General features: G+C 38.6%; 1 protein-coding gene across 1 annotated transcript in view; it reads left to right on the forward strand.

Annotated features, from left to right (window-relative positions):
- CDC40 (cell division cycle 40) overlaps window positions 1-24,677 on the forward strand; it is a 35,656-nt gene extending 10,979 nt beyond the window's left edge. The window contains exons 4-15 of the mRNA XM_084285223.1: window positions 5,896-5,979; window positions 7,607-7,746; window positions 8,382-8,478; window positions 10,142-10,281; window positions 11,209-11,283; window positions 11,955-12,000; window positions 13,520-13,621; window positions 14,745-14,860; window positions 15,139-15,272; window positions 20,222-20,298; window positions 22,591-22,735; window positions 23,673-24,677. Of these exons, the coding sequence (XP_084141349.1) occupies window positions 5,896-5,979; window positions 7,607-7,746; window positions 8,382-8,478; window positions 10,142-10,281; window positions 11,209-11,283; window positions 11,955-12,000; window positions 13,520-13,621; window positions 14,745-14,860; window positions 15,139-15,272; window positions 20,222-20,298; window positions 22,591-22,735; window positions 23,673-23,850 (1,334 nt within the window). The 3' untranslated portion in view covers window positions 23,851-24,677. The remainder of the gene's footprint in view (window positions 1-5,895; window positions 5,980-7,606; window positions 7,747-8,381; window positions 8,479-10,141; window positions 10,282-11,208; window positions 11,284-11,954; window positions 12,001-13,519; window positions 13,622-14,744; window positions 14,861-15,138; window positions 15,273-20,221; window positions 20,299-22,590; window positions 22,736-23,672) is intronic.
- The last annotated feature ends 13 nt before the right edge of the window (window positions 24,678-24,690 follow it).

Here is a 24,690-nt window from a genome sequence, read left to right on the forward strand (position 1 = left end):
TGGCTTCAGATCACTTGGGTGAGCACCATCTGCTCCTGGTGATTTGTTACCACTCATCTGTCTCTAGTCTCCTGATATGCTGCTTTGAGGTAGACGCTTTGTCATGTTGCCCATAAAGAAAGGTTCTAGCACAACAGCATCCTCAAGCTCCTCCATAATGACCATGTATTAAAAAAGAGGGAAAAAAAAGCCTCACCTTTTTCTTGTAATACTCTTTTTTTTTTTTTTTTTTTTTCATTCCTTGATCATCTGTTGGCCTACACACTGTCTGATGTGCTTTCTGCTCCTGCCGTTTTTGACAAAGGGTGATGTGTTAGGTTTTTCTGCCTTATGTGATTTGTTTCTCACTTAGGTGTGGGAGAGGCTACTCTACTGTAGTTTTTACTTCTGTTCTGCTAGAGGTTGGTTCTTTGCATTTCACACGTTTAGATACAACTTAGGCTTGTTGAAGAATATTTTCTCATTTCTAATTGTTTCTCTTTACATAATGTTCAGCTGTGTTCACTTCCTTCTGGTCTCTTTTATGTCTTTTAATAGCTGGCAGGCATTAGTTTTTTTTCTCCAACATGCTGTCTTTGAAATATCCCTGCGTTTAGAAAAGGCTTTACTGTTTGGTGCTTACTTTCTGTTCCTTTTAAAAATCTTTTCTGTTTTGTATAACCTTCCTGGTTTGAGATTAAGATCATTGTAGTAAATCTCTTTATGGCTGTCTTTGCTTCCTCAAGAATGTTAATTTATTCTGTTATGGTCACAGTTAAGATGTATATCCACTTAAAGGATACACATCTTAAAATTTCCCTTAAGGGAAAAATCCCTTAAAATCAAGGTTCCAGCATTGCTCAGTTAGCTTTTTTCCTTGTGAATTTCTCACATGACTGCTTCATGGAATAGGTACATTTTATAAAAATGCTGTTTTCAGCCTATCTCGACATGACATTTGCATCATCTGCTCCAAGGAGGTGGCTCGAGTATCTCATTATGACTTTATGCTTCTTTTCCTAGCAGCTTTGTTACCACCTCATGGTTATCGCCTCTTCTGGCTGAGCAGTCAGTAATGGAGTCCTGGTAACTCCACATGCTGCTACTTAAACCTGGAATTTCAATCCAAAGGATTCTCTACTGCCTGTTAACACTATTAAAAAATTGCTGATCTGATTTGCTTTTAAGCTTTCTTTAACACACCAATGGGGAAAAAACATGCCATGACCACCTTATTTTTACATGGTACAGTGCTTTCTGTCCAATTAGGGTAGTATTGTCCTACCAATTTTGTTAGCTTCTGAATTTAAAACAAGACGGTCAAATTTCACCATGCATTATTTCACTGTGCATGTAGGACAAGAGGAAATGGCCTCGAGTTGCACCAGGGGAGGTTGGATTTCTTCACTGAAAGCTTTGTGAGGCATTGGAACGGGCTGCCCAGGGAAGGGGCTGAGTCACCATCCCTGGAGGTGTTGAAAAGACATCACAGAACTGAAGGGGTTGGAAGAGACCTTGAAAGATCATCGGGCCCAACATGTAGATGTCGTGCTTAGGGACATGGTTTAGTGGTAGGCTTGGCAGTGCTAGGTTAACAGTTGGACTCTGATCTCAGAGGTCTTTTCCAACCTAAATGATTCTCTGATTTTTAGCTTCTGCCATTTTGTATGCGTGCTCAGGCCCTCAGTTTAAATAGGATTCTATGCTTATTGCTGCCCTTCTTATCTCAGTTTTCAAATTTCCATGCTACCTTTTGCTTGAGGATATGTATATTTTTAAGTTTGCGTGCTGTGCCAGATCACTTATTTTTGTTTAACTGTTGTCTTTCCCTAACGGTTTAATCAAAAAGCCCTCTTTGAACCTTTTCAGTACCAATAACCTTTTTAATCTACACAAAACCTACCCATCATACTAAGGTCCCCTTCATTCCAGAAACTTGGAGAGGTGGTGTTGACACGAGTACTGGAGGGTTTTTTTTTGATTGGCATTAAAGATCTGCAGCTTCTCTTTGCAGTGAACAGCTTCTTGAGAACCATCTGCCCTTCCTGCACGTATTTTGTACAAATTCAAAGATCCTGCAACCTTAATCCAGTCACTTTTGCACAGTCCCTCAGTCCATGGAGAACAGGAAGAGCATTCTGAATGCAAACCTCAGATCTCTGATAGATCAAGCAGACCTCAGCTTCTTTATTAAGAACATCTTTGTGATACCAGCACTTAGAAGTAATCATACAGCTGCTACTGTCTTTTCATCCTTTGTCTGGGATGCAAACCACAGAAATTCAGGCATATCATACGCAAAAAGAAACATCAAGTCTTAAACTGGCCTAGTGGTTCTCCATTTTTCTCTTCTAGGCCTTGCTCCACCCTCCAGCATTTTATCATTCTTGTTACTCTGGATTTTTACCCAAATTTTTCTTTAAAATACCTTGCCTAAAACTGTATATGCTATTCTAGATTTGGTCTTGCCAGCTCTGTTCCATGTTTTACACAGTTTTTCCTTTTCAACAAACCACAGATTTCTTTTTTTTTTTCTCAACAGTGTCAGATTGTCTTGTGGAGTGTAAAACCACCACTACCCTTGCACAGTCTGTATCATTTTTTCCCTGTACCTAACCAATTCTTTTTTTTTTTTTTTTTTTTTTTTCCTGTGGTGAAATATTTCACATTTGGTTTGGTTTCAGCTGCTACTTGTACAGGTATATGATGCTTTGATGGCATAATCCATAAAAATACTCAATAAAATCATCTCGGCAGGTCATTCTGTAATCGTATATGAGATCCTCTCCTAGTTTGATGGAAAGCCATTCACAATGAGTCTATGAGAGTCTAACCTTTTTTCAGTTGGTAACCGGTGTTGCATCTACAGTCATGGGTAACCCACCCCTTTTAGAATCCACGGGTGTAAGGCAATCTCCTTACATTATTTTATCTATTCAAGAAAAGGCTTTCTTGAAAGGCTTTTTAAACTTTCAGGTAAAGGGGCATTATGGATCTTTTTACATTTTGCACACACACTGTTCATGAATATGAATGTGCATGGCAGGCACGTCCTATGAGGAGAGGCTGAGGATGCTTGGGTTGCCCATGCCTAGAGAAGAAGAGGCTCAGAGGGGACCTCACTGCTCACTGCAACCTCCTGAGGAGATGCTGGCCTCTGGTCACTGATGTCAGGATGTGTGGGGCTGGCCCAAAGCTGTGCCAGAGAGCTTCAGACTGGACATCAGGAAAAATGTACCAGGAGGGTGGTCAAACACTGGGACTGGCTTCCTGGAGAGGTGGTTTTGGACAACGCTCTCAAAAGTCTGCTGTAACGTTTGGTTAGCCCTGCCGTGGTCAGGCAGTTGTACTCGATCTTTGCAGGTCCCTTCCAGCTGAACTATTCCTCCCTTAATGTGGTTAAAAGAATCGTTTCATCGCTAGTTCAACCTCAGTACTTATGCTAGAAGTGGACTGCTTCATTCATGCAGCATTTAGTGTTTTGATGCCTCTCCTTCCCAAGGTATTAAGGTCTTATTTAATAATAAAGACTTCTGCCCAGGAATTTCAAAGCCCTTTATTGAGTATTCAGTAACTTGGGTAAAACAGGATTACTGTATCAGTAAGGCTGATACTTGAAAGCTTAAAATGACTCTGACTTGAAAATTAAACTTCTGTATTTTTCACGTTACATGCAAGGCCAACAGTCGCTGTTACCTCTTACAATTGTAGACACTTCACTGCTTTGATTCTGCAGAGAGGCCCCTTCCATCAGCATCAGTCCAGAGATATTGTTTCGCATACAGAAGCTACCTTGGGTTCCTGTGCTGCATTGCACGGAGCAGTGGAAATGTGTTTGAAGTAGCTGTCATTCTGGAATCTACATCAAAGTCTGATTATTTAACCAACCCTTTGCAAATGCGCTGAAGTTATGGGTGTAGGAGGAATTGTACCTTGCCTTGCTGAAATGCAGTATGAAATATCTACCTCCCAAATAAAACTGAAGGAGACGTAGGAGTCGAGGCACTTTATGTGGCATACCAGCTGAGGAGGATAAAAGCAAGCTGTCTTTTGCAGCTGCGTTTAGGAGCCTCAGCCAGAAAGAAAAGATTCTCTTTCACAAACCCACTAGAAAGTCGAAATTGTTCAGGGCTTTTCTATGACAATGATGCTGGACCAAATTCAATCCAGCTATAAGAAGCCTCCACTTCCACGGGAAGCTGTGCTTGGCCCAGGGGCCCTATTCATTCGAATACTGCCCCTCTTTTACAAGTCCTGAGCAAATAGAGTCCCAGAGACTGTGTCAATACAGTTGGAGGACAAGAAAACCACTGTATTGATTTTGACATAAATCCAAAGTAATATCTCTCTGCTGCTAACAGAAGCCATATAGCTTGGAAAAGAGCTGGCTGAAATACTGCCTTAATAAAAGCAGGCAGTTAAATTAGTGAAAGTCTGATGGCGGTGTCTGCTCAATTTGGTTAGCCATGGAAGTAAAAAAATCTTCTAGGACAGCAGTGTTCCCGAGAAACGGTTGGGGATTAACTCCTTTGGCTACTGAGATGGTGTTGGTAGGTTCTCAGGTCGTGTTCTTGCAAGTGTTTTTATGGGCTATTGGTCTCTGGGGCTTCAATACTAGTATACAAACTAGTTCTTGGATTTTTGTTATAAGATTTCCTTGGTTTTGTGTGTGTGATTATTTCTACCAGGGGGTGATATCTTCATTGTTGTTGTTTTTCCTGATGGAGAGATTCTCATTGGGTCCTCAAGGGACGGTGTGTCATTTGGGTAATGTTTAATAAGAAATGGCGATGTGTCCACCAGGGTGCACTCTTACCCAAAAAAAAAAAAAAAAAAAGTAGTAGTGGTCAGTAACTGTGCACCTGTTCCTTGGAAATTAGATGAGATTATTTGTCGGTTTTATTCTTGTAAAATCATCCTATCCACTTCAGGACAAATGGAGAGAAACTGTAAGATACGCATATTAAAATGAGAAACCTCAGTCCCCAAAAATTGTGAATGTCCTGAATATCTACAAAATGATGATACATTTTATAAATTATTTATAAGAGTAAATGCAGCTTTTTTTTCTTTTTTTTTTTTTTAATGGGACTCAATAGCTGCAATCAGGAAATGAAGATGTGAATACTTCATTATTTTAAAAAATTAAAGGCCATTGCTGCTGCTTCCAGTATCTTCCAAGCTACTTAAAACAACTGCTTTCAAGTTGAGGGAACAAGCTCTCCCAACCTGGACAGGTGGAGGCTGAAATAATTTCTCCTAGGGGAGACAGAATATATGCAAAGCCCCAAAAAACTTGAGTTGCCCATGGAGGGTCTTACTGGCTTTGTCCCAAACTAAAGCAGTATCTGTTTAAAATCTTGTGCCACTAACATTAAATCTAGAGTTGAGTCTTTCCCTTACACCACATCACAACGTGAGAACATTGTTGTGACATTCCAAAAAGTAATGTGTCAGATTACAGCAAACTGGGCTGAATTCAGCGTTGACCTTGCTTGGAGCAGGTGTTGGGCTAGAGGCCTCTTGGGAGGCCAGACAGATTCTGTGGCTTTGCTCCTGTGATACCCTCTCTTTGTGTCTTACCTGATTTCTTGCTTATTGTACATATTTTCTTTCTTTGTTGTGCAGATTTAAGCGTTCTGGTAGCAATGCATACACAAGGACCTCATGGCAGGGGGCTGGACTAGGTGATCTCTAAAGGTCCCTTCCAACACAAACCATTCTACCGCTCTGTGGTAATAACTTGTAGTAACCCCAATATCCAGATCAAGTGAATGAAATTTCAAAGTATTTATCATCCTGAGCTCCTTGAGGACCAACTGGAAAAAAATTCATGGAGCATAGGGGGAGAGAGTACTAAATGTTGTACATCAAGAAGAGAAAATAACATTATTTTGTTTTTCTTTTTGTTTCCAGGTTATGCATTAGATCCCTCTATAGATAACCCTGAAGTTGCTACCAAGTATATTGGTTCTGTAGAAGAAGCTGAAAAAAATCAAGGTAAATAATTCAGAATCTTATATAAATTGGTGACTATTTCCATTGCTTCCTCAGTAAGAAATGGAATAGGTATTAGCAGAGGAAGGAACTATGAGAGACTTACCAATGCAGATCTGTTGCAATCATAATGTTACAAGCAAAGAGAGGTACAAGGGAGCTTTGTTTTCCTGAAGCAGCAAACGTATCAGGCTATCACTTGTCAAATTTCAAATTTGGCATGGGAACTCTTACGTGTAATTGTGTGGATAGCATTGATTTGAGCAGAGCTTTTTGGTCCTCTGAATTTCTGTCATAGGTAAGTGGTCGCATGTTTGCATTAGGATTCTCATGTGTTAGGATAACCACTTAAACTGTGCTGCTCAGTAGCAAACTGATCATTCTGTAAGCAACCTCTAGCACTCCTGTTGGGAATTGCATGTTATCTCTGCTTAGCAGAGTTAAGCTGTTTGGGTTATTTGGGAAAGAAAAAAATGCTGGAAAGTTGCCAAATGGTAAAGGCATAGCATGCCACTGAGAGGATTGACTACCAGAAGCATGGGGTTTGTAATTAATACGCTGATGAAAGATATTTACCACTGAAAGTGACTTGTTAGCATGTGATATTGTAGTTTAGTGTAAAGTAAATCTGGTGAGGATGTATCAAACTGTAGCCCAATATGAAGTACCGAATTTGTAAAGTAATAATGTGAAAACTTTAGTTATGCTTTTCCCTTTCATGATTTTTTAAACATTTTATTTGCACACATGTATAAAGGTTCTTTATTTCTGTCTTCTCTTCCATGGAATATATGCAAGGTTACTTCACTCTTTCCTTCCTAAGTAAGAAAAAGAAAATAGACTTATTTTGACATAGCAACTACATTGGACAGAGATGGCTAAGATAAATAATTTCAGAAGTAAAACATACCCTTCTGAAACTACAGTTTCAGCAGTATTATTTTAAGAAACCTCGTGAATTTAATATACTATTCTTCCATATGACCATTATTTTAGCTTTTACATTGCCTATTTCCCTTTGTTTACACAGAAATCTTTTTTGTTTCCCTTTCCCTAGAGGAGTACTACTGATGCTGTAGGAAAGCATTATTTGAAAACTGCACACTGGTTTTGACAGATGAAGTTCGAGGGCACAGTATTTGTGATAAGCTAGCATTTATGGGAAGGAATAAGCTAGTGTTCAGAAATAGATGACCCTGATTTATTTTCTTTCTGCATTAAAATACACAGTTGTAATGGGGGTTTAGGGAGATGTTTGTTTTTTGTTTGCTTGTGGGTTTTGTTTAAAACAGGGGTAAGGGGATCAGAAGCAAATTGTTAGGACTCTACTTTTTTGAACTCTGCACTACTTAAGGTATGAAAACTGATGTGTTCGTACAGTCTGCAGGCTTATTGTTAAAAACACAAGGAAACACGTATGGTTAAATACTAATTTGTCTCTTCCATTACTGTACATAGCTAGCAGTGTTCATAATGTAAAAAAGTTAGCAATGTTTTGGCACCAAAATCTGTTTTCCGTTTTCCTGTGTGTGTTGGAGGGGGTGGTGGTGGTGTGATTTTTTGTTTTAGACTGCTGTGATGTGTTGTATTCTGTGCTAGCAGCTAGGCAGTGCGTTGTTTCTTTCTGCAGGTTTAACAGTGTTTGAAACAGGACAAAAGAAAATCGAAAAAAGGAAGAAATTCAAGGAGAATGATGCATCTAACATTGATGGTTTTCTGGGACCATGGGCAAAGTATGTTGATGAAAAAGAAGTAGCCAAGCCATCAGAAGTAAGTACTGCTTTAGCTCAGCAGATACAGATAGTTACTACATCATTGTGCCATAATACATTGTGGTGGTTTTAATAAGGATCCAACTGCACTAGTAGTTTGTCTCAACCAGAAGATCCATGCTGTGCTTCAGGGTAATAGAAATGTTTCAGGTGATTTGTTTGAATAAGGTGTTCTGAATATTCTGCATTCAATTATTTGAAAGACTGCTTGGAAATAAAATAAAATGAATTGTGTTTATGTGCCATGTGTAGAGTCCGATAAAAGATGCTTATATGTAGGAGCAGCTTGAAAAAGACCTGAAAGTAAAACTGTAATAATAATAAAAAAGGGGTGGGGGAGCAACTACTCAACCCTCCAACCACCAAATGTCCTTCACATTTAGTCAGTGATGCCTAGCTGTAGTCTTTAAATAAAAAGCTTATACATAATTATGTTCAGTGTACACAGCTTTTCAAATTAATCTGATTTTGATAAAAGTATTCTCTTGATTGAGGCTTAGAAATATTTCTGATCTCATTTAGCCAGTAAATGTGTTTTAGATAGTAAGTAAACAGTAATGCAATTTTGAAATTTGTTACGTCATTCTGAATGTTTAATTTTTTAAAAGTCATGATCCTGTTTAATTTTTCCAGGAAGAGCAGAAAGAGTTGGATGAAATAACAGCTAAGAGGCAGAAGAGAGGAAAGCTGGAAGATGATAAACCTGGAGAGGAGAAGACTATATTACATGGTAACGGCGTCTTCCTGCCTGTTCTCATTTTCTTACTCGCTGTGTTTTCTTGCCTGCTGTGTTAATTAGTAAGGATGGCAGACAGCCTCAGCAGTTTTGCTGAGGCACCTTGATGTTTCTGTTTTGGAGATAATAGCGCTCAGAGGCATAAGCATAAAGGACAGAGAAAGAGATAAACTTGGACCAATTCCACTTCATACTGTGAAGAGCAACATAGAAATGTCATCTTTCAGGCTACTGGTTTTATTCATTTTTCATGTTCCTGGGCATGCATATCTCTCTCTTATTTTACAGAGCAAAGAAATTTTAGGTTATGAGTTTGGCTTAGTTCGAGCTTCAGAGTTACTGCAGTTTTGTGTCTCAGTACTTTCATCAGCAAATAGTGCTTTGAGTTGTGGCTTACCTACATGCAATTTAGAAAATCACTTGGACTCGGTACTTCCTCATTTCTTAATGTAAAGGCTCCTGCTGTCATACTGTGAATAATTATGTACGAAATAATTACCCTATAGCATATGGTATCTTCAATGAAAATTGTCAAGTAAGTAAAATTAAGTGATTTTTGGAAACTGTTATTTCAGCTGGCTGTATGCAAAACAGTCCTGCTTTACATTGCTTGGCATAGAAATTTAGCCCAAACTGAGCCTCTCTTTTTGTGTGCCACTTACCACAGCCAGGATCCTACACGTAAGCTGGAGCATCTTCTTATATGCATTAAACAGGAGTGGACGAGAGAGATACTTAGTACTTCATTGTATTTATATACAGTAGATTATGACAATATTTATTGAATAGTGACAAACATAGACTTTAAATTTTAGCCATTGAGCCTCCTGTAGAATAACTCTTTGTATCATATTTTCCTTGGTCTCTAAAGCTTCATAGTGAAAGTCCTTACAAAATAAACATTAATCCTCTCGAACACAAGCCTTCCCTAAGCCATTTTGTAGACACCTTTAATCATTAATACCAAGCAGGAGGTCACATATACAAACGGAACTGCCGTAGTAATATCCCAGAAACTGAGAATTCGATTTAGTCAGTGCACAGCTTAATGTCATCACTATCCAGCACAAGTCTACTCTTGAAATAATCCTTTCAAGCACGATGCATCCCTGCATGTCTGACTGTCCAATCTCTTCTGTTAAATCTAGTTCAACAGCAGGTGTTGGCTGCTGACCAGTATTGGTTGACCAATATTCATTCACGTTGGCTAAATGGATTTTTTTTTTCTCTGGTTTGCAATTCTGTTGATATGACTGATGCAGCACAGAGCTGGCTGGAATGTAAATTGCAAGCATGTGCCAGGGTTAGAGCTGCACACCATAATCTACGTAGGGTTAGTGTAAGCAGACCATTATTGGCCTCTCTTGCGTTTTGATAATGAGTCAGATCAGTAGGGGGTTAGATTGTTCTAATGTTCAGATTTTCAGATTCCAAACAGACCTTTTGCTTCGTTTCGGACTTAATTTGAGCCCAACTGATGTCAAATAGGTTTCTACATCCATACCCTATGAAGTGGATTTCTTTTCTTCCCCCCCAGTTCAGAGCAGAACAGCTGTGTTGAGAAAAGCCTTAACCATGTGCAGCAGTTGAGTCTTTCCAAGATTATTACCTCGTAAAATACAATCTGATTCTCAGATTTCTCTGTTTACCTTTTTAGTTAAGGAAATGTATGACTACCAGGGGAGATCTTACCTTCACGTTCCTCAAGATGTTGGAGTTAATCTCCGTTCTACAGTGCCGCCTGAGAAGTGCTATCTTCCAAAGAAACAAATCCATGTATGGTCTGGACATACAAAGGTAGGAAGTTTGTGAGTGTACTTTTTTTTTTTTTATTGAGAAACACTTCATTTTGTGTCTGAAGCTAGTAACTTCTATAAAGCTGAACTATCAGTAGAAGGAAGGAATATTTTTCTCATTTATGACACACAGCTCATGGCATCGTATGCCCCACATGAGATGTTTGCATGGTCAGAAGTGATTGTTTCTGATACCTCCATATACTTTTACATAGACATAGTGACTTCCTGACATCCTTTAAAGCGAAAAATATTCTTCCTTCACCTCTGTGGGGTTTGGAGCTATTTTCAAAACTATCATGTGCATAAGAGGAAGGTTAATTCTAGAGATCACTGAAAATGCAGTGGTAGAGTAAAAGTGCGTGAGTTATTTTATATTAAACGTAAGAAAATAGGTTTTGTGGTTACAGTGCATAGGCATTACAAGATTTCCAAATACGTTTTTTAACTTAGTTTTATTTATTGCTACATCATGTTTACAGTCTGTTGCCAGAGCCCGTAACTATATACATACTTTTATATTAAAAGCCTTTCATTGATCAGGTTCATAAAAGCCTTCTTTTATCTCTGATTTTCAGTACTCCTTCAGGGAATATACTGTGCTGCAATGGACAGCACCTTAATGGTAGCCAGAAGATGGAAGGAAGTGTGTGGTCAAAGCTGTTACCCTCAGCCACAACTTGTATTTCTTTGTCATGATTCACAGTAACGGTGTGAATGCTGAAGGAGGGTGTATGTACAGCTGTTGAACTGAATCTATTTGGTGCCAATAACAATGTTCAAAATGCACTGCTGTTTTTAAAATGGAATGCTAGGTTATTTCTTCTCAAGATGCAGTTTAGCTTTTTGCCTACGAAAGGAAAGAGGGCAAGTGAACTGAGCAAATATCTAGATGCTCCACTTACTATCTAATTGTCCTTATTTACAGGGTGTCAGTGCAGTTCGGTTGTTTCCTCTGTCTGGCCATATGCTGTTGTCTTGCTCTATGGATTGCAAAATTAAGGTGAGTTATTTTTTAATTTTTATTTATGTATTTTATACCATCATTGAATACAGACCCTGCATTTAGAGTATTTAAACACTACGTAATTCTACCAAGGACCATTTTTTTTTTGTCTGTTACTTTTATTTTCTCACTTGATTTTTAGATTACAAGTTCTCTGGAACAAAGAATAATACACAAGATGATGTGGGTGTTAGAACAGTGTTAATCATTTACTAATAGCATTTAGAAGGTCACAAGTTGTTCAGGTTATTGTCCTTGCCATCATCATAATTAATTTTCTATGAAGCTTAGCATTACAGCTAGAAATAGGCTTTTGCTGAAGTGGTTTACTGAAGCATTTGTGGCTTTGAACTAATGTAATTTTAGTCAGTCATATGTCATATTAGAAAACTGATTTATTTTTTGACTAGCATAATCTTAGGGGTTTTTAAGTTTAGATTTGGCATGTTTTTTAATTATTTTAAGACTTCTTTTTTTTTTGCTAATAAGATGATGACAACATTCTTGTGAATTTCTGCATAGGTAGTTGTGATTAATCGGTTGATGTCTTCTGTTTGTAATTAATTTCTTAAAAGATGTTGTCATATATATTTGCACTTAATTTCAGCATCGTTTTTTTACCAATTAACATTCTTTCTCCTCCATCCTTTTTTTTTTTTTCTTCCAAGCTATGGGAAGTATATGGTGATCGAAGATGTCTACGAACATTTATTGGTAATAGCATTTTTTTTAAACTGAGTTCTTAAAGTGTGTGTGTGTGTATCTATACATATATATATATATATAACAACTACATGGAAGGACATGATTTAGATTAGCTTATTACTTTATCTTAGAAAAGATCTGGAGGCATCCAAGGTAAATGGTATTCAGTGTAATGTTGACAATAAAAATTTGTTTAAAGTACAAGTTTTTAGTGAACCTTTGGCATTATTCCAGGCAATACTCCATTCCAAAGCTAAAATTAGGAAATGGAATTGCCCCATCTTCTTAGTGAGAACAGGTGCCCTCTGTATTTATGCAGGGAGGGCATCTCACCTTAACTAGGTAGTCTCTTATGTATTCAGTTTCTAGTGCAAAAGCATGAGAGGTTTTTGTTTTTTGTTTTTTTCCCCCTAGTTCAGGTGCAGTCTTTGTTCCTGTAACAGGTGCTTTTTAAAGCAGGTGGTTGAGAGAGAAAAATACAAACTTCATAGCAGCCTTGAATACAGAACAAAAGCAGCTCATTCCCCTTTTGAGATGGGAAGGTTTCTAGAACACTGCTTGAGTGAATATATGTTGAATAACAACAAAAAAAAGTATTTTTATCTGATATTCTGATGACAGCAGTGTGGCAAAGGAGTGCTCAGAAAGGGTTCTCTATCAATACACTACTCTTTCTGAATGGTTTGACTGTTTTTCTCCGAAGGTCCTTATTATCAACCAGATTTGCTTACTATTTTAATACATATGAAAATTTCCTTGCTGTTTTATATGTATGTAAGTAAATATTATATATATGTCATACATAATATCATATATAATGTAAGTAGCAAGTAATGTAATGCAAGTATAATGTAAGTATAGCTATATAGATTTGTATGATTACATGTAGCTATGTATTAGATATTTTTAATATATATAGTTCCAGTGCCAACATTTTAATGAAAGACAACTTCTACAAGTCTGGTTCAATTCTCAGCTGAAAGTATTGGGCTGAGGAGTAGCAGGGTTAACACCAGATTATTAATTTTCTAACCTAGTATTTAACATGTCTTATACTTGATTATGTCATGGTAAACGTTTCTCCTTTAAGTGCATCTCTTGTAGTGTTTGTCCTTCCTCTTTTTTCCTTAGATGTTGTCATTTATTACAACGTTTTAAATTTCTCTTGCAGTTCTTAACTGATCAGAGCAGTCTTTGAACCCAAAAGTACTTAAAATTTTACTTGCATATCAATTCACGAATGATGCACAGTGCATGTTTCTGTGCAATACTGTTGTTTCTCTCTCCAGTGCTTTAGTTGTGGTTTTGTTTTTTGAAATAATTATCAGTCTTTAGGAGTTACTTCTTCTTTGCCACTTGAATGAATCTCTGTGCTGAAACTAGGTTTACTAGCGCTCATGAAGAATTTCAAGCAATTTCCTTGTTCTTTTTGCTTTGATGAAGATGGTAGCAGTTAACTGGAATGTTTTCAAAAAAAAAATTAATTCTAAGCAAGAATGGCTAAAAGTTTATTGCATCTTTTCTGCAGGACATGGTAAAGCTGTTCGAGACATCTGTTTTAATAACGCTGGCACTCGGTTTCTTAGTGCTGCGTATGACCGCTATATTAAACTCTGGGACACTGAAACAGGTAGGCTTGTAATTCTACACACTGTTACGTGGCGCTGTGGTAAATACCAAGACATGTTGTCAGGTTGTAAAACGTTTTTATTACATCAATTAATTGCACGTTTATGTGTACAGGCACAACTTAAGTAATGAAATTGCACTTTAAACCTAAATTCAATTTAGAAGAATTATTTCACTTGATCTTTCAGCTAACCTGAACATGAAGAGCATTCTGAATAGGAATCGACAGTAGAAATCCAGCTGCTGGTTTAGGAAGTGAAGGGATAGGTGTGATGCTTTCACAGAACTGGCTGGAAGGTGCTCTGTAACATTCTGCTGCAAATAGTTTCTCCAGTTAAAAAGATTCGAAGTAAATTTTGTCAGTATTCTTTTAAGCTGAGGGTGTTTGAAAGGAAGGAATTTCCCATGTTTGAAAAAAATGTTGGCTTCCTTGGTTAGCAGTGGCACAAGTCTCATACAAGTGGCAGGCAGAAGGTAGGTCAGATCCTCCAGTCTTGTGTTAGAGCTCAGTTATTTGGACCACCTAAAAAAAAAAAAAAAAACATTGTGCTTTTGAACTAAACCAGGCTCCTGAGAGTTACAAATAATGCACAGTCAGGATATTTGTGGCTGAGGCTGTGAGAGGAGGTCAGTGGTTTGTCTTCTAGCTGGATTACTGTTGCCCTTTTTAGTCATTGCAATAAGGGATTCTTCACTGAGTTCAAGTCTTTTGCTGGGGATAACTTGGATCCTAGTCAGCTGGTGCTTTGCCAAGACACTGGTCAGCTTGTGATGTCTTCACTAGTCCTGATGTCTTTGATTATGTCCTGATGATACGTAGGCTGAAGAGAAGTTATGTTGTTTGGAAAGCTGTAGTAATGATATTGGGTGAGTGTATTTGTATGTCTTTTTGCAGATGCACGCTTACAAACACATGAAAGAATGTCTAACTAAAGTGTTAGGGTAGGTAAATGTAGGGTAAATTCTACCCTCTGATCCTCTCAGGGCCTTTTAAAAAAAAAAAAGGTATTTTCTGCTGTTAGTGAGGTAAAAGTAGAATGAATGTCTCTGTCAATACCTGTAATGAACTCACCAGCCCTTAGAACTTCCCTCTTGACCCAATATGAATGGTTTGTCTGTTTCAGGACAATGCATTTCAAGATTCACAAACAGGAAGGTTCCTTACTGTGTCAAGTTCAATCCTGATGAAGATAAACAAAACCTCTTTGTTGCAGGAATGTCAGACAAGAAAATTGTGCAGGTATGTCTACTTAATACCTTATTTTCTTCGGATTCTGTCTTAAACGCTCCACCTACAGCTCAAGAAATTGTTAGTTTTACTTGGATTTTCTGATTCAACTAGAATTTCTCAACCAGTTATTAAATCTTTCTTCGTCTTTTTTTTTCTTTTTGCTAGACCTTCAAAGATTGTTGCTAGAGAATTTGCTTCCTTACCTGAAAATATTTTAAAACTTGAAATAATAATAAAATATTTAGTGTAAAAAGAAAAAAAAAATCTTATGTCTTCTTTAATTGTAGTGGGATATTCGGAGTGGTGAGATTGTGCAGGAGTATGATAGGCATTTGGGAGCTGTCAACACCATTGTATTTGTGGATGAAAATAGAAGGTTTGTGAGTACATCTGATGACAAGAGCTTAAGAGTCTGGGAATGGTAAGTTTTTAAAATACTGTTTTTTTTAACATAAAGTGTATTGTAAGCAAACTGAGAGGTAGTTTATTCTTACAAGTGTACATGGCACATAGGATGCTGAAGTGTACTGGGTTCTAACTAAATGAGGAAGAGTTTAATTTAAATAACTACTACATAATTATATAAACAATTTTAGAAAGTCTTTCACAAGAAAGTAAAACCAGAATGATCTCAGATATCCTTGTTGCACATTTCTGATACTGTTGAAGTTGGGCATATACTCTGCATATTTCTTTGTTCTGCCACTCAGTCTAGCGTGGGTCCTAGTTCTTAAACATTTTTGTCCAGAAGAAGAAAACATTCCTTCCAAAATCTAAATATAATACTCACAATGTCTAGACATTATTAATGTTTAATAGTGAGTTATTGTCCCTAGCTTACTGCCCTACTCCACTGCAGTAATTGAAAACTGTTTTTAAAGTCTGTAAAATGGAATGTCTTAAATAGCCTCTGTTTTATTGGTGTCAATCTTATAAGGGCATCAGGCTATGTTTATTATTAGCATTAATTATTAATAATGTATTTTAATGTTGTATCTTATTAAGAACTCTTAAAAAATAATAATTCTGATCGTTTAAAACTAGTTGCTTCCTACCCCCTAGCTGAATGCTAACAAACCTATTCTGGCTTAATGCTCAAGAGATTTCATAGATTTCCCTTCCTCCAAAGAAAGAACAAGACAGCCTTATCTGCCTGAAGCATGCTGCACTCTATTAGTGATCTCTGTTATCTCTCCGTTCCCCAAGGGTGTATTAGCCCTTAAATTAGCCTTTTAAAGAAAAGCTTGCTATGTTATGTTAGCCTGTGTAGTTTCTGAATGCTTTGAAGTCGGATATGTTATATTATTATTTAATGTTTGACCAATACATGAAATAACTATCTTAGTTTAGCTTCATTTCTCTTTTTCTGGTAGTCTGCTTTTTGGGCAATCATTGATACGCACAGTATGAATACAACAGGTGACAGAAAAATGGAAGTTTATCCAAGAAAACTCACATGAAACATCATTTTCAATGGCTTCCAGTTTTTAACAGCTCTGGGGAGAAAACAAATCCCTCCTGCTTCTAAAATGTTTTCCACAAGGCTCTAGGTCTTAAAACTTTCTGCTTAGGACTTGAAGATTTCTCTAGGACATCAAACCTCTTTTGGAAATTATTAATTCCATATCTTCACGTATCCATTTCATTTTGCTGTTCACGCATGAAAAGCTGTTGCACAATACAGACATTAGTTTGACATCTCCGTGACTAATCAGTTCCTCCCCAGCTTTTTTTTTTTATTTATTTATAAATCTAGACAGGAGACTCCGGTCTGTAGTATTTAAATGTTACTCAAGCAGCCAGCAAAACCCACAGAGTGTCTGTGACCTGCTACCATTGCCAGTAGCAGTGCTGGTAATGACCAAAGTCTGGGATCCCGGGCTTAGGCTAGACACAGAATACCATCAGCAGATGTCTCTCCCAGAGAGCCCCTGCTCAGCTTTTCATGATTAGACTCTTTACTGAGTTCCTTAAGAAAAACATCTTTACATTATCATATCTGCTAGGGAATGTCTCCTCTCTGGTGAGTAGGAGGAGGATCTCACTTGCACAAATCTGTTACTTCCTTGAGAATGGATTGCCCTTCTTCTCTGAGCTTTGTGTTGATGGCTGAAATAAATAGCGAAGTGGGTGGATTTAGTCACTCCGTGGGGAAGAGCAGGAAAGGCAAAAAGGTTCTGGGATGGGAACATCACAACCTGATTGTTCCAGTAGCAGAAGTTTTCTTCCTTCTGAAGAACAAAAATATGTACTGAGCTTCCTGTACAATGAAGAAAGAGCGTCCTTGTTCAGATAACAGGGAGGAATTGTCAACAGTAGACAGTATTCTGTGATTCAGTTGTTGGGAAATTTTTTTATTTTATATAAAGCGAATGCAGCACTGTGTTCCTAGCATCAACCTAAAAAAACATTTGTCCATAACGTGCTATGATACATGGTTATTGCTCTGCAGACATACTTAACTTCAATATCCAGGTTTTTACAACACGTGGAAACTAAGCCAGTCTATTCAGCACATCAGATCTGGACTTTGAAAAATTCCACCTCAAACTATTTTGTGCTGCACCTCAAATTCTTTTTTGCCTTAAGTTCATCAGGACAGTTACTCCTAAGCTTTGGGTGACTTGCTTACTGCACATTTTGATGTATTTCTCCAATATTCCACAGAAACAAAGCAGCCTTCAAAGTAATTTTGACCTGAGTATGGCCTTAAAAGCCAGTAATTAAAGCTGATTTAATTGCTTAGTCTCAGTTGTCTAGAGGAATTTTGCAGTCTGCTTTGTACACACTTCGACTTGGCCAGAGCTGGTAATGGGATGGCATGTCAGACTTCATCACAGTCAGCAACTTCTCCCCCGAGACTCCAAAGCTCCTTTCCCCAGGAGTTCACAGCATGCACGTCGATGGCACTGGTGGCGTGCTCTGAATTGCAGTTGCCCAGCTGCTGAAAGTTCAACCTGCAAACACAGGGGACAGGCTTACAGACCAAGGGGGGCGGTCAGGAGTCCTGAGAGGAGTACTTCAACGTTTGCCTGCTTTTACTTTTCATTTGATTGTAGCTTCACAGCGGCGATATTAAAACATGGGTATTATATTCTGGGTTTTCTTTTTGAAATGCAAAATATTTTGTCTTGCCTGCTTCCCATGCTTCTGACCCTACTTGGCTAAACAGTGAAATAATTCAGGCAACTGACCTTGGAAGCTTTTATTTCCTTTTACCTTCAAGTCAGCTAGCAAAGAGCAGTACAGTGGTAGCTTAGTGCTTATTTTGCCAAGCTTAGGAGGCTTGTCACGTCTAGAAAGCTATACCCCGCAGCAGGCCTTTTCACTCCATAATTCCTTGTAAAGATGCTGTAGTCTCCTGAGAGAGCTCCTCATGATGTACAGATCCCAGAAGGGGGTTGTTTTGCTTTTGTGGTTTTTGGTGGTGGTGTTTTTTTTCATCCTTTGGAAGGCTTTTTCTCTTTCCTGCTTGGGGAAGAAGTGGTATGAGAACCCCAGATTATCACGTTTCTAGATCTTGGCAAACAGAAGCTACTTCTGATATTTAAACATTTTCGGCCTTTAGAGTGTTAGGAAGTGGGGAAAAATATATAAGGATTCGAAGATCTTTAAATTTAAAAATCTGAACAACAATGGATCACGTGATTTTTTTAGGTCAGCCAACCATGACAGCATCTTTTTCGGTAATTTTTTAATTTTTATTTTTATTGGGAGGGCATGTGCGGAGCAGGTTGATATTACTGCTTACTTAGCAATTTGACTGGAAGCAAATGGGGAAACACAAATGTCTCAATTTTTCTTAACAGACGAAGGCATTGTATTCTGCACCTGTCCTTACTGTGCCTGCTAGTTTTCAACATAGAACAGAGCTGTCCTGAATAAATTCTAATAGATGAGCCTGCATTCCCTTTGTAAAGGGAGAAGAGAAGGTGGAAAACCTACACTGCATTTAAATTTCTCACTGCGGTAGCATTCAGCACTGGAGATGTATCTTCTGTGATTTTATTTCTTTAAAAAATAGGATTTTTTTTTTTTTTAAACATGGCTTCTGATAGGATTGCTTTTACCTACAACTGAGGGCTCCAGGTGCCAGGTGGGCTGAGGGGGTGTTGGATTAGGTTTGCACACTAGGAAGTTACCCCTGCACGTGCTCTTCTCCACCAAAGGACACAGAAGAACCCTGCACGTGTTCTTCCCCCCCCCTCCTCTGATGCTGAGGGGTGAAATGATCTTACATTTAGCTCACGGCAGCATCAATGTTGCTTTCTGACAGCAGGGCAGCTTCGCACCCTGCTGCCCATGTGCACGTTGCTTAACACAAGATGCCAGGAAATAAGTTGCTCCCCAATAAACCATGACTGTTAATTACCTTGCTAATGCTGTTAGCATTTCCCTCAGTGAGTACAAGGCAGCCATCCCCGCTCTCTGCCCTGAGAGTGTCCCAGCAGCCTTTCTACTGGGTCAATTATAGACACTGAGGCCAGAACCATCCCCTTTGTCTTAATTGCTGTTGCTACAGAACATTTTGCACGTCTTCGAATGAATACACTAATCAAATCTATTTTCTGCTGGAGATTTCATTGTTTAAGGGGAAAGCTGTGTGTTTGTCTTCCCTTTTTACCAGCCTTCCAGTGTGGGGTGTGAGGAATGCTGTGGATGTGCACAGCTCATTAGTAATTCACTTTACATAGTGAAAACCAAATGACTATTCTGAGGAGTAAGGATTAGCCTGTAGGGTTTTTTTTCCCTTGTTCCACGTGCCTTTGTACATTTTATATATAGACTTAACATGCACTGGCACGGTCCTATATGGAATTGAGACTGAGGAGTTCGCAGTACAGTTCAGCTATGAACATTCAGAATTGATTGGCATCCCATTTGGGGAAATCAGGAGGAAAGGGTCGTTGTCAGAGAGAAGTGAAAAAGACTCCTGTTTTCTCCTTCTAAAGGAAAAAAAAAAAAAAAAAAGCATATAAAAAGGCAGAGAAGTATTACAGCTAAAACAAGACTCAAGTCCTTGAGTTATCGCAGTGAGATGCGTGCATATATCAGTCTATTCTTGTTACCTACATAAACATTTGGCCACATTTTAACACGTTTGTGTTAAAGTTTAACGGTTGGAATCAGGTTTGTGCTGTAGAGTATGGGTCGCTCGGTTTGGGGTTAATTCATGCTACCAGAGATTATCCCATAAATGGTTCCACAACTGGAGGTGGGCATTCATAATTTTGCCCTTTTCCACATCCTCGCTGCGGACAGCACCACCACGTTCTCCGTGATTTGGTGGCTGAGTAAATCAGCAGACTCCAGGCAGCCCGCTGGAGTGTCTCCACGTCTTCCTAAAGCACATACTTCTTCCTTTTGCAGGGACATTCCTGTAGACTTCAAGTACATTGCTGAGCCAAGTATGCATTCGATGCCAGCCGTGACTTTGTCTCCAAATGGTAGGTTAACACTTTCCTGCCTTCTTAGGCAGCTTACGTAGGCACGTCTTACTGATTATATCTGTAACTTTGCCATGCTGCACTTCCCTGGTGCCCCACACAACCCTACCTTCCCGAAGGAGCGTGTGGACATTTATTCCAAGATTGGACTGGATAAGGTTTTGATTGAAATGTTCTGAGAAGACCAAGTATGTCAAAATGAGGGGTTATATCAGGATAACTGTTGGTTTAAATTTAGACCTTCATCCAGAGTAAACAGACTCTCCTTTTTTGTAGAGCTATAATGTGTTCTTTGCAATATTTACAATATTAAGAGAAACACTGGTGGTAATTGACAGTGGCTGCAAACTGCTAAGCAAGTTTATCAGTCCTTGTGGTGCCACTGATAAAGCAAAGAGTGATGTTGTACGTGTTCCTGTTAATGCTGTTGCTTTCTCTTCTGAATATAGCCCAAATAACACTTAGAGAAATTCTAAATTATCTCAGTGTTTCTGTGTGCTAATGTTTCCCTGGTGTTTGTATTCTTCTATAAGAATCAAACTGAGGGAGGATAAAGGGTTAGTGTCTCCAGTAAGAAGTGAAAAATCCTTTTAATAGGACAAAATCTCTTTATGTGTTTTGGCCAAAATTAAATAGCTTTATTGCCAACGTTATTGAAGTGTTACTGGATTTACAGTTAACGGTCTCATTTGTTGAGCAGCGGCTGATGAACTTGTTGCACAGCTAGCATTTTCAGCCAGCTATCAGCATCAAATTACATTTGCTTTGCAGTGTAAATATTTTATTCTTAACAATTGAAGTAGAGCTTTAATATAGAAAGGAAGATTCTGGAGGGAGAAAGAGTGCTACGTGTTTAAAATGTTAGCTTCCCAAGCTGGGCTATTTCAACCCCTATTTCTGATGTGGCACAACTTGCTGTGTTCTCATCCAGTTTGCACAACTTGCTGTGTTCTCATCCAGTTTTTCTGCTCATCTCATTCTTCCACATTTGTATGAAATCTGATATTTACCAGATCTGGTATTTACCAGATTTCTCATTCTTTTTCCTTATTGGTCATTTGAGTATTTGATTTCTGTGATAAGACAGTAAATGATGTTAGGAACGAAGTAGGGTCGTTTCTTCAGCTCCAGATACCTCACATTAACTAACATTATCTTGACCTGTTGAGTAGTCCAACATCAGGCAGAACAAAGGCTTTTAGAATAATTACACTACTGATTGTGCCAGATACACAGTGCATCGTTTTGGAGTTAAATGAGTCCTTTAAAGAAAATTAAATTGAAAATTTTACAGAAGAAAACTTACAATTTCATAGAATCAGAATGGTTTGGGTTGGAAGGGACCTCAAAGATCATCTAATTCTAACCCCCCAACCATTAGCAGGGGCACATTTCCTTCTGAAGGGTGCAGGAGATGGAGACAGACTTTTAAAAAGTAGAAGAGAATAACACATTTGGGGTACACATGCTGTTTATTTCTTTGGGAGTCTTAAGAAAAACCTCTAATTCCAAGGTAGGAGCTGGATCAGATTTACAGATAAGTCGACACATTTTGTTACTGCTGTTCAAATGGGACACTGTGAAGACAGTGATGATATAAAGAGTTCAGGACAGGAGTCTCTGTTCTGTACTGTTCTGTAGTGCATCATCTTCGTTGGATTTTCAGGCAGGAGTTAATGTGCTGCCAAGAAGCAGAGTGAAACGGAGTTAAGATTAGAAAAGCCTGTTCTTTTTTTCTTAAATGTCTTCAGTAAATCATGCTCAGTTAAGGCACAGAATATGAAATAATTCCGAAAACTTCAGATTTTCAAACTTCCGAGTCCACCTTAGAGCTGCTTTTCTCATAAAGAAAAATAAGAGATGATGATCTTAGAGTTACCCACAAAGGAGGTAATCAAACAGATTGCAGCTAGATGTTGTTTTTTTTCCCTCATCTGAATTACTTGATTGAGTGTTTAGAATGTGTGCACCAGCAAGCTTGCTCGGTAGCTCAAAAACAAATCAGTAACTCAGTGGGGTTAATGCAGCATATTGTTATAACTGGCAGGGCTTTTCTTACAGTTCTGAGGGGTTCTTGTGGGCATAGGCTTCCCAGCTCCTGCCAAGCATAAGGTTCTGCCTCTCGTGGCAGTTATAACAGGCAGAAATAAGGTTCTAGGTAGAAGTTGATACTGATACATACTAAAAATCTCTATTAATATAGTGCAGGAAAAGATACGTGTCTCAAACTTCTCAGCCAAGTCTGTTTTTTCACACGTGGCACTCTGAAATCTTTGTTTCTTGCATTTACAGGGAAATGGTTGGCTTGCCAGTCAATGGATAACCAAATTCTGATTTTTGGAGCTCAGAACAGATTCAGATTAAACAAAAAGAAAATCTTCAAAGGTCACATGGTAGCTGGCTACGCTTGTCAAGTGGATTTTTCACCTGATATGAGGTGAGTTTTGTGGGAAAGTGTTTCACTGTAAACTTGCTAGCACAGACACTAGGATTCTTTTTGAATCCTCTGCAACAATGATTGATGCACAGCCCTTCAATTAACCCAGCATCAGACGGCTTTCTAGCCAAGCAGCAGAATGGAAATTCTGTTCTTGTGACTTAATTAGACTAAGTTATACTCAAGAGTTGGTCCAAACAACAGTAGAAAACAGGCAGTGTATTCCAGATTCCCCATTCTGCAAAGATGGCTTATGTTTCTGTGTTAAAGCATCCGGAGATTCCCCTTGTTTTGTCCAGCCTTGGTGCAGCACAAGAGGCTTCCACATCTGACTTGCCTCTGGCTCTTTACTGTAGACCAGCTGCAAAGTCCTCCCAGAAACCTCAAGGCTTTATCCCTGCGATATGCACTTGTCTAGAATACCTGGGACTCAGAAATACCCACTTTTTCTAATTTGTGGGTCTGCTGTGGTGAATCCTGACTTGCTGCTGAGAGAATTTTCTTTTCTTCATCCTGTTTGCTCAGGATTACACTGATACATTTATCATTGTGTGTACATAAGATATTCAGTACTATAAAAACGGGAGAATAACCTCTTCAAACCTGGAGGAAATAGTGGAGAGAAGCGTCTGTAACTTGCAGATAAACTCCTCGCACTTCATCTTTGCCCGATGTTTTCTCTCTAGTTCCAGTAACACCGTGTATGGTATAATCACGTTGCTTAGCACGTTTACCTCGTAGCTGATGAATCACCTTCTGCAGGACTTGTGTGCTTTAGAGCACAGCACGAATGCTAATTCTTGGGCAGATATGTTTTCAGACTGTCAGATGGGAAGCTCGCTGGGCGAAGCTCTATTTCCGTTGCTCAATGCAAACTGTTAAAATACCAGCAGTCTTTGCACTCAATGCAGCTTTTATTTTAATCCCTTTAATACAGCTATGTGATATCTGGAGATGCAGATGGAAAACTGAACATCTGGGACTGGAAGACAACAAAACTCTACAGCAGAGTAAAAGCACACGATAAAGTCTGTATTGGTGCAGTCTGGCATCCACACGAAACATCCAAAGTCATTACGTGCGGCTGGGATGGTCTTATTAAACTCTGGGACTAACGAGACTGCTACGAGGATCTAAAGGTGTCAGCCCTGCAGACATCTGAGACTGGAGTGCATTCAGCTGTGAGGAGAGGTAAACTTTTGTAATACGGCTGTTCCCAGCTAGCTGTACATATGCTCTAAAAAATGGGGAATTTCAGAAGACTTGTCCCAAAGGATATTGTTCGAAATATGACATCTGGGTGTGAGAACCTGAGGTCACCTGGAGCATGCAGAATCGAGTGTTAGTTTGTCCTGTCACTTTTTGTGCGAGATACTCTTGTAAAATAAAATAATTTTAAGAAAAACTATTTTTGTGGTTCTGGCTGTCAGAGGTGTGGGGACTTAGAGGAGAAAACCAGCAATTGTGTAATTCTCTTCCGAAGAAGAAATCTTTGATACCTGCTGCAGTAGAGCTGGAAAAGATGCATTTGTTTGTGGCTTTTGGCAGTATTTTGTTCTCCCCCAAATACTTCTACCTTTACAGAACACAATCATTTGCTAATATCTGTTAATTCACAGTTGGAATGGACTAATCAGAAGCTTGCAGCCCTCAATTAAACTGTATCAACAGAAAGCCGCATTCATAAAAACCTTGTCTTGTCTGTATTTAACGACTGTATCATGCTGATCACCAAGTGTCATCTTTACAAGTGCTCCTCAGTTTGAAGATTTTGCCTGTAATGGTCGTGTGCTAGGTGTTTTTCTCTTCCCTTAATGTTGTTAAGTTCCAGTAAGCATGACATATTAAAAAAAAAAAAAAAAGGGCACCAACAAAGTGAATACATTGTATTATAAGCTCCATAAAGTTTCTGACAATTTAATGTATATACATGCCACACTTTTTCTCGTCAAAGA

Source organism: Netta rufina (genome assembly GCF_964035555.1).
Source record: "Netta rufina genome assembly, chromosome: 3".
Taxonomy (NCBI): domain Eukaryota; kingdom Metazoa; phylum Chordata; class Aves; order Anseriformes; family Anatidae; genus Netta; species Netta rufina.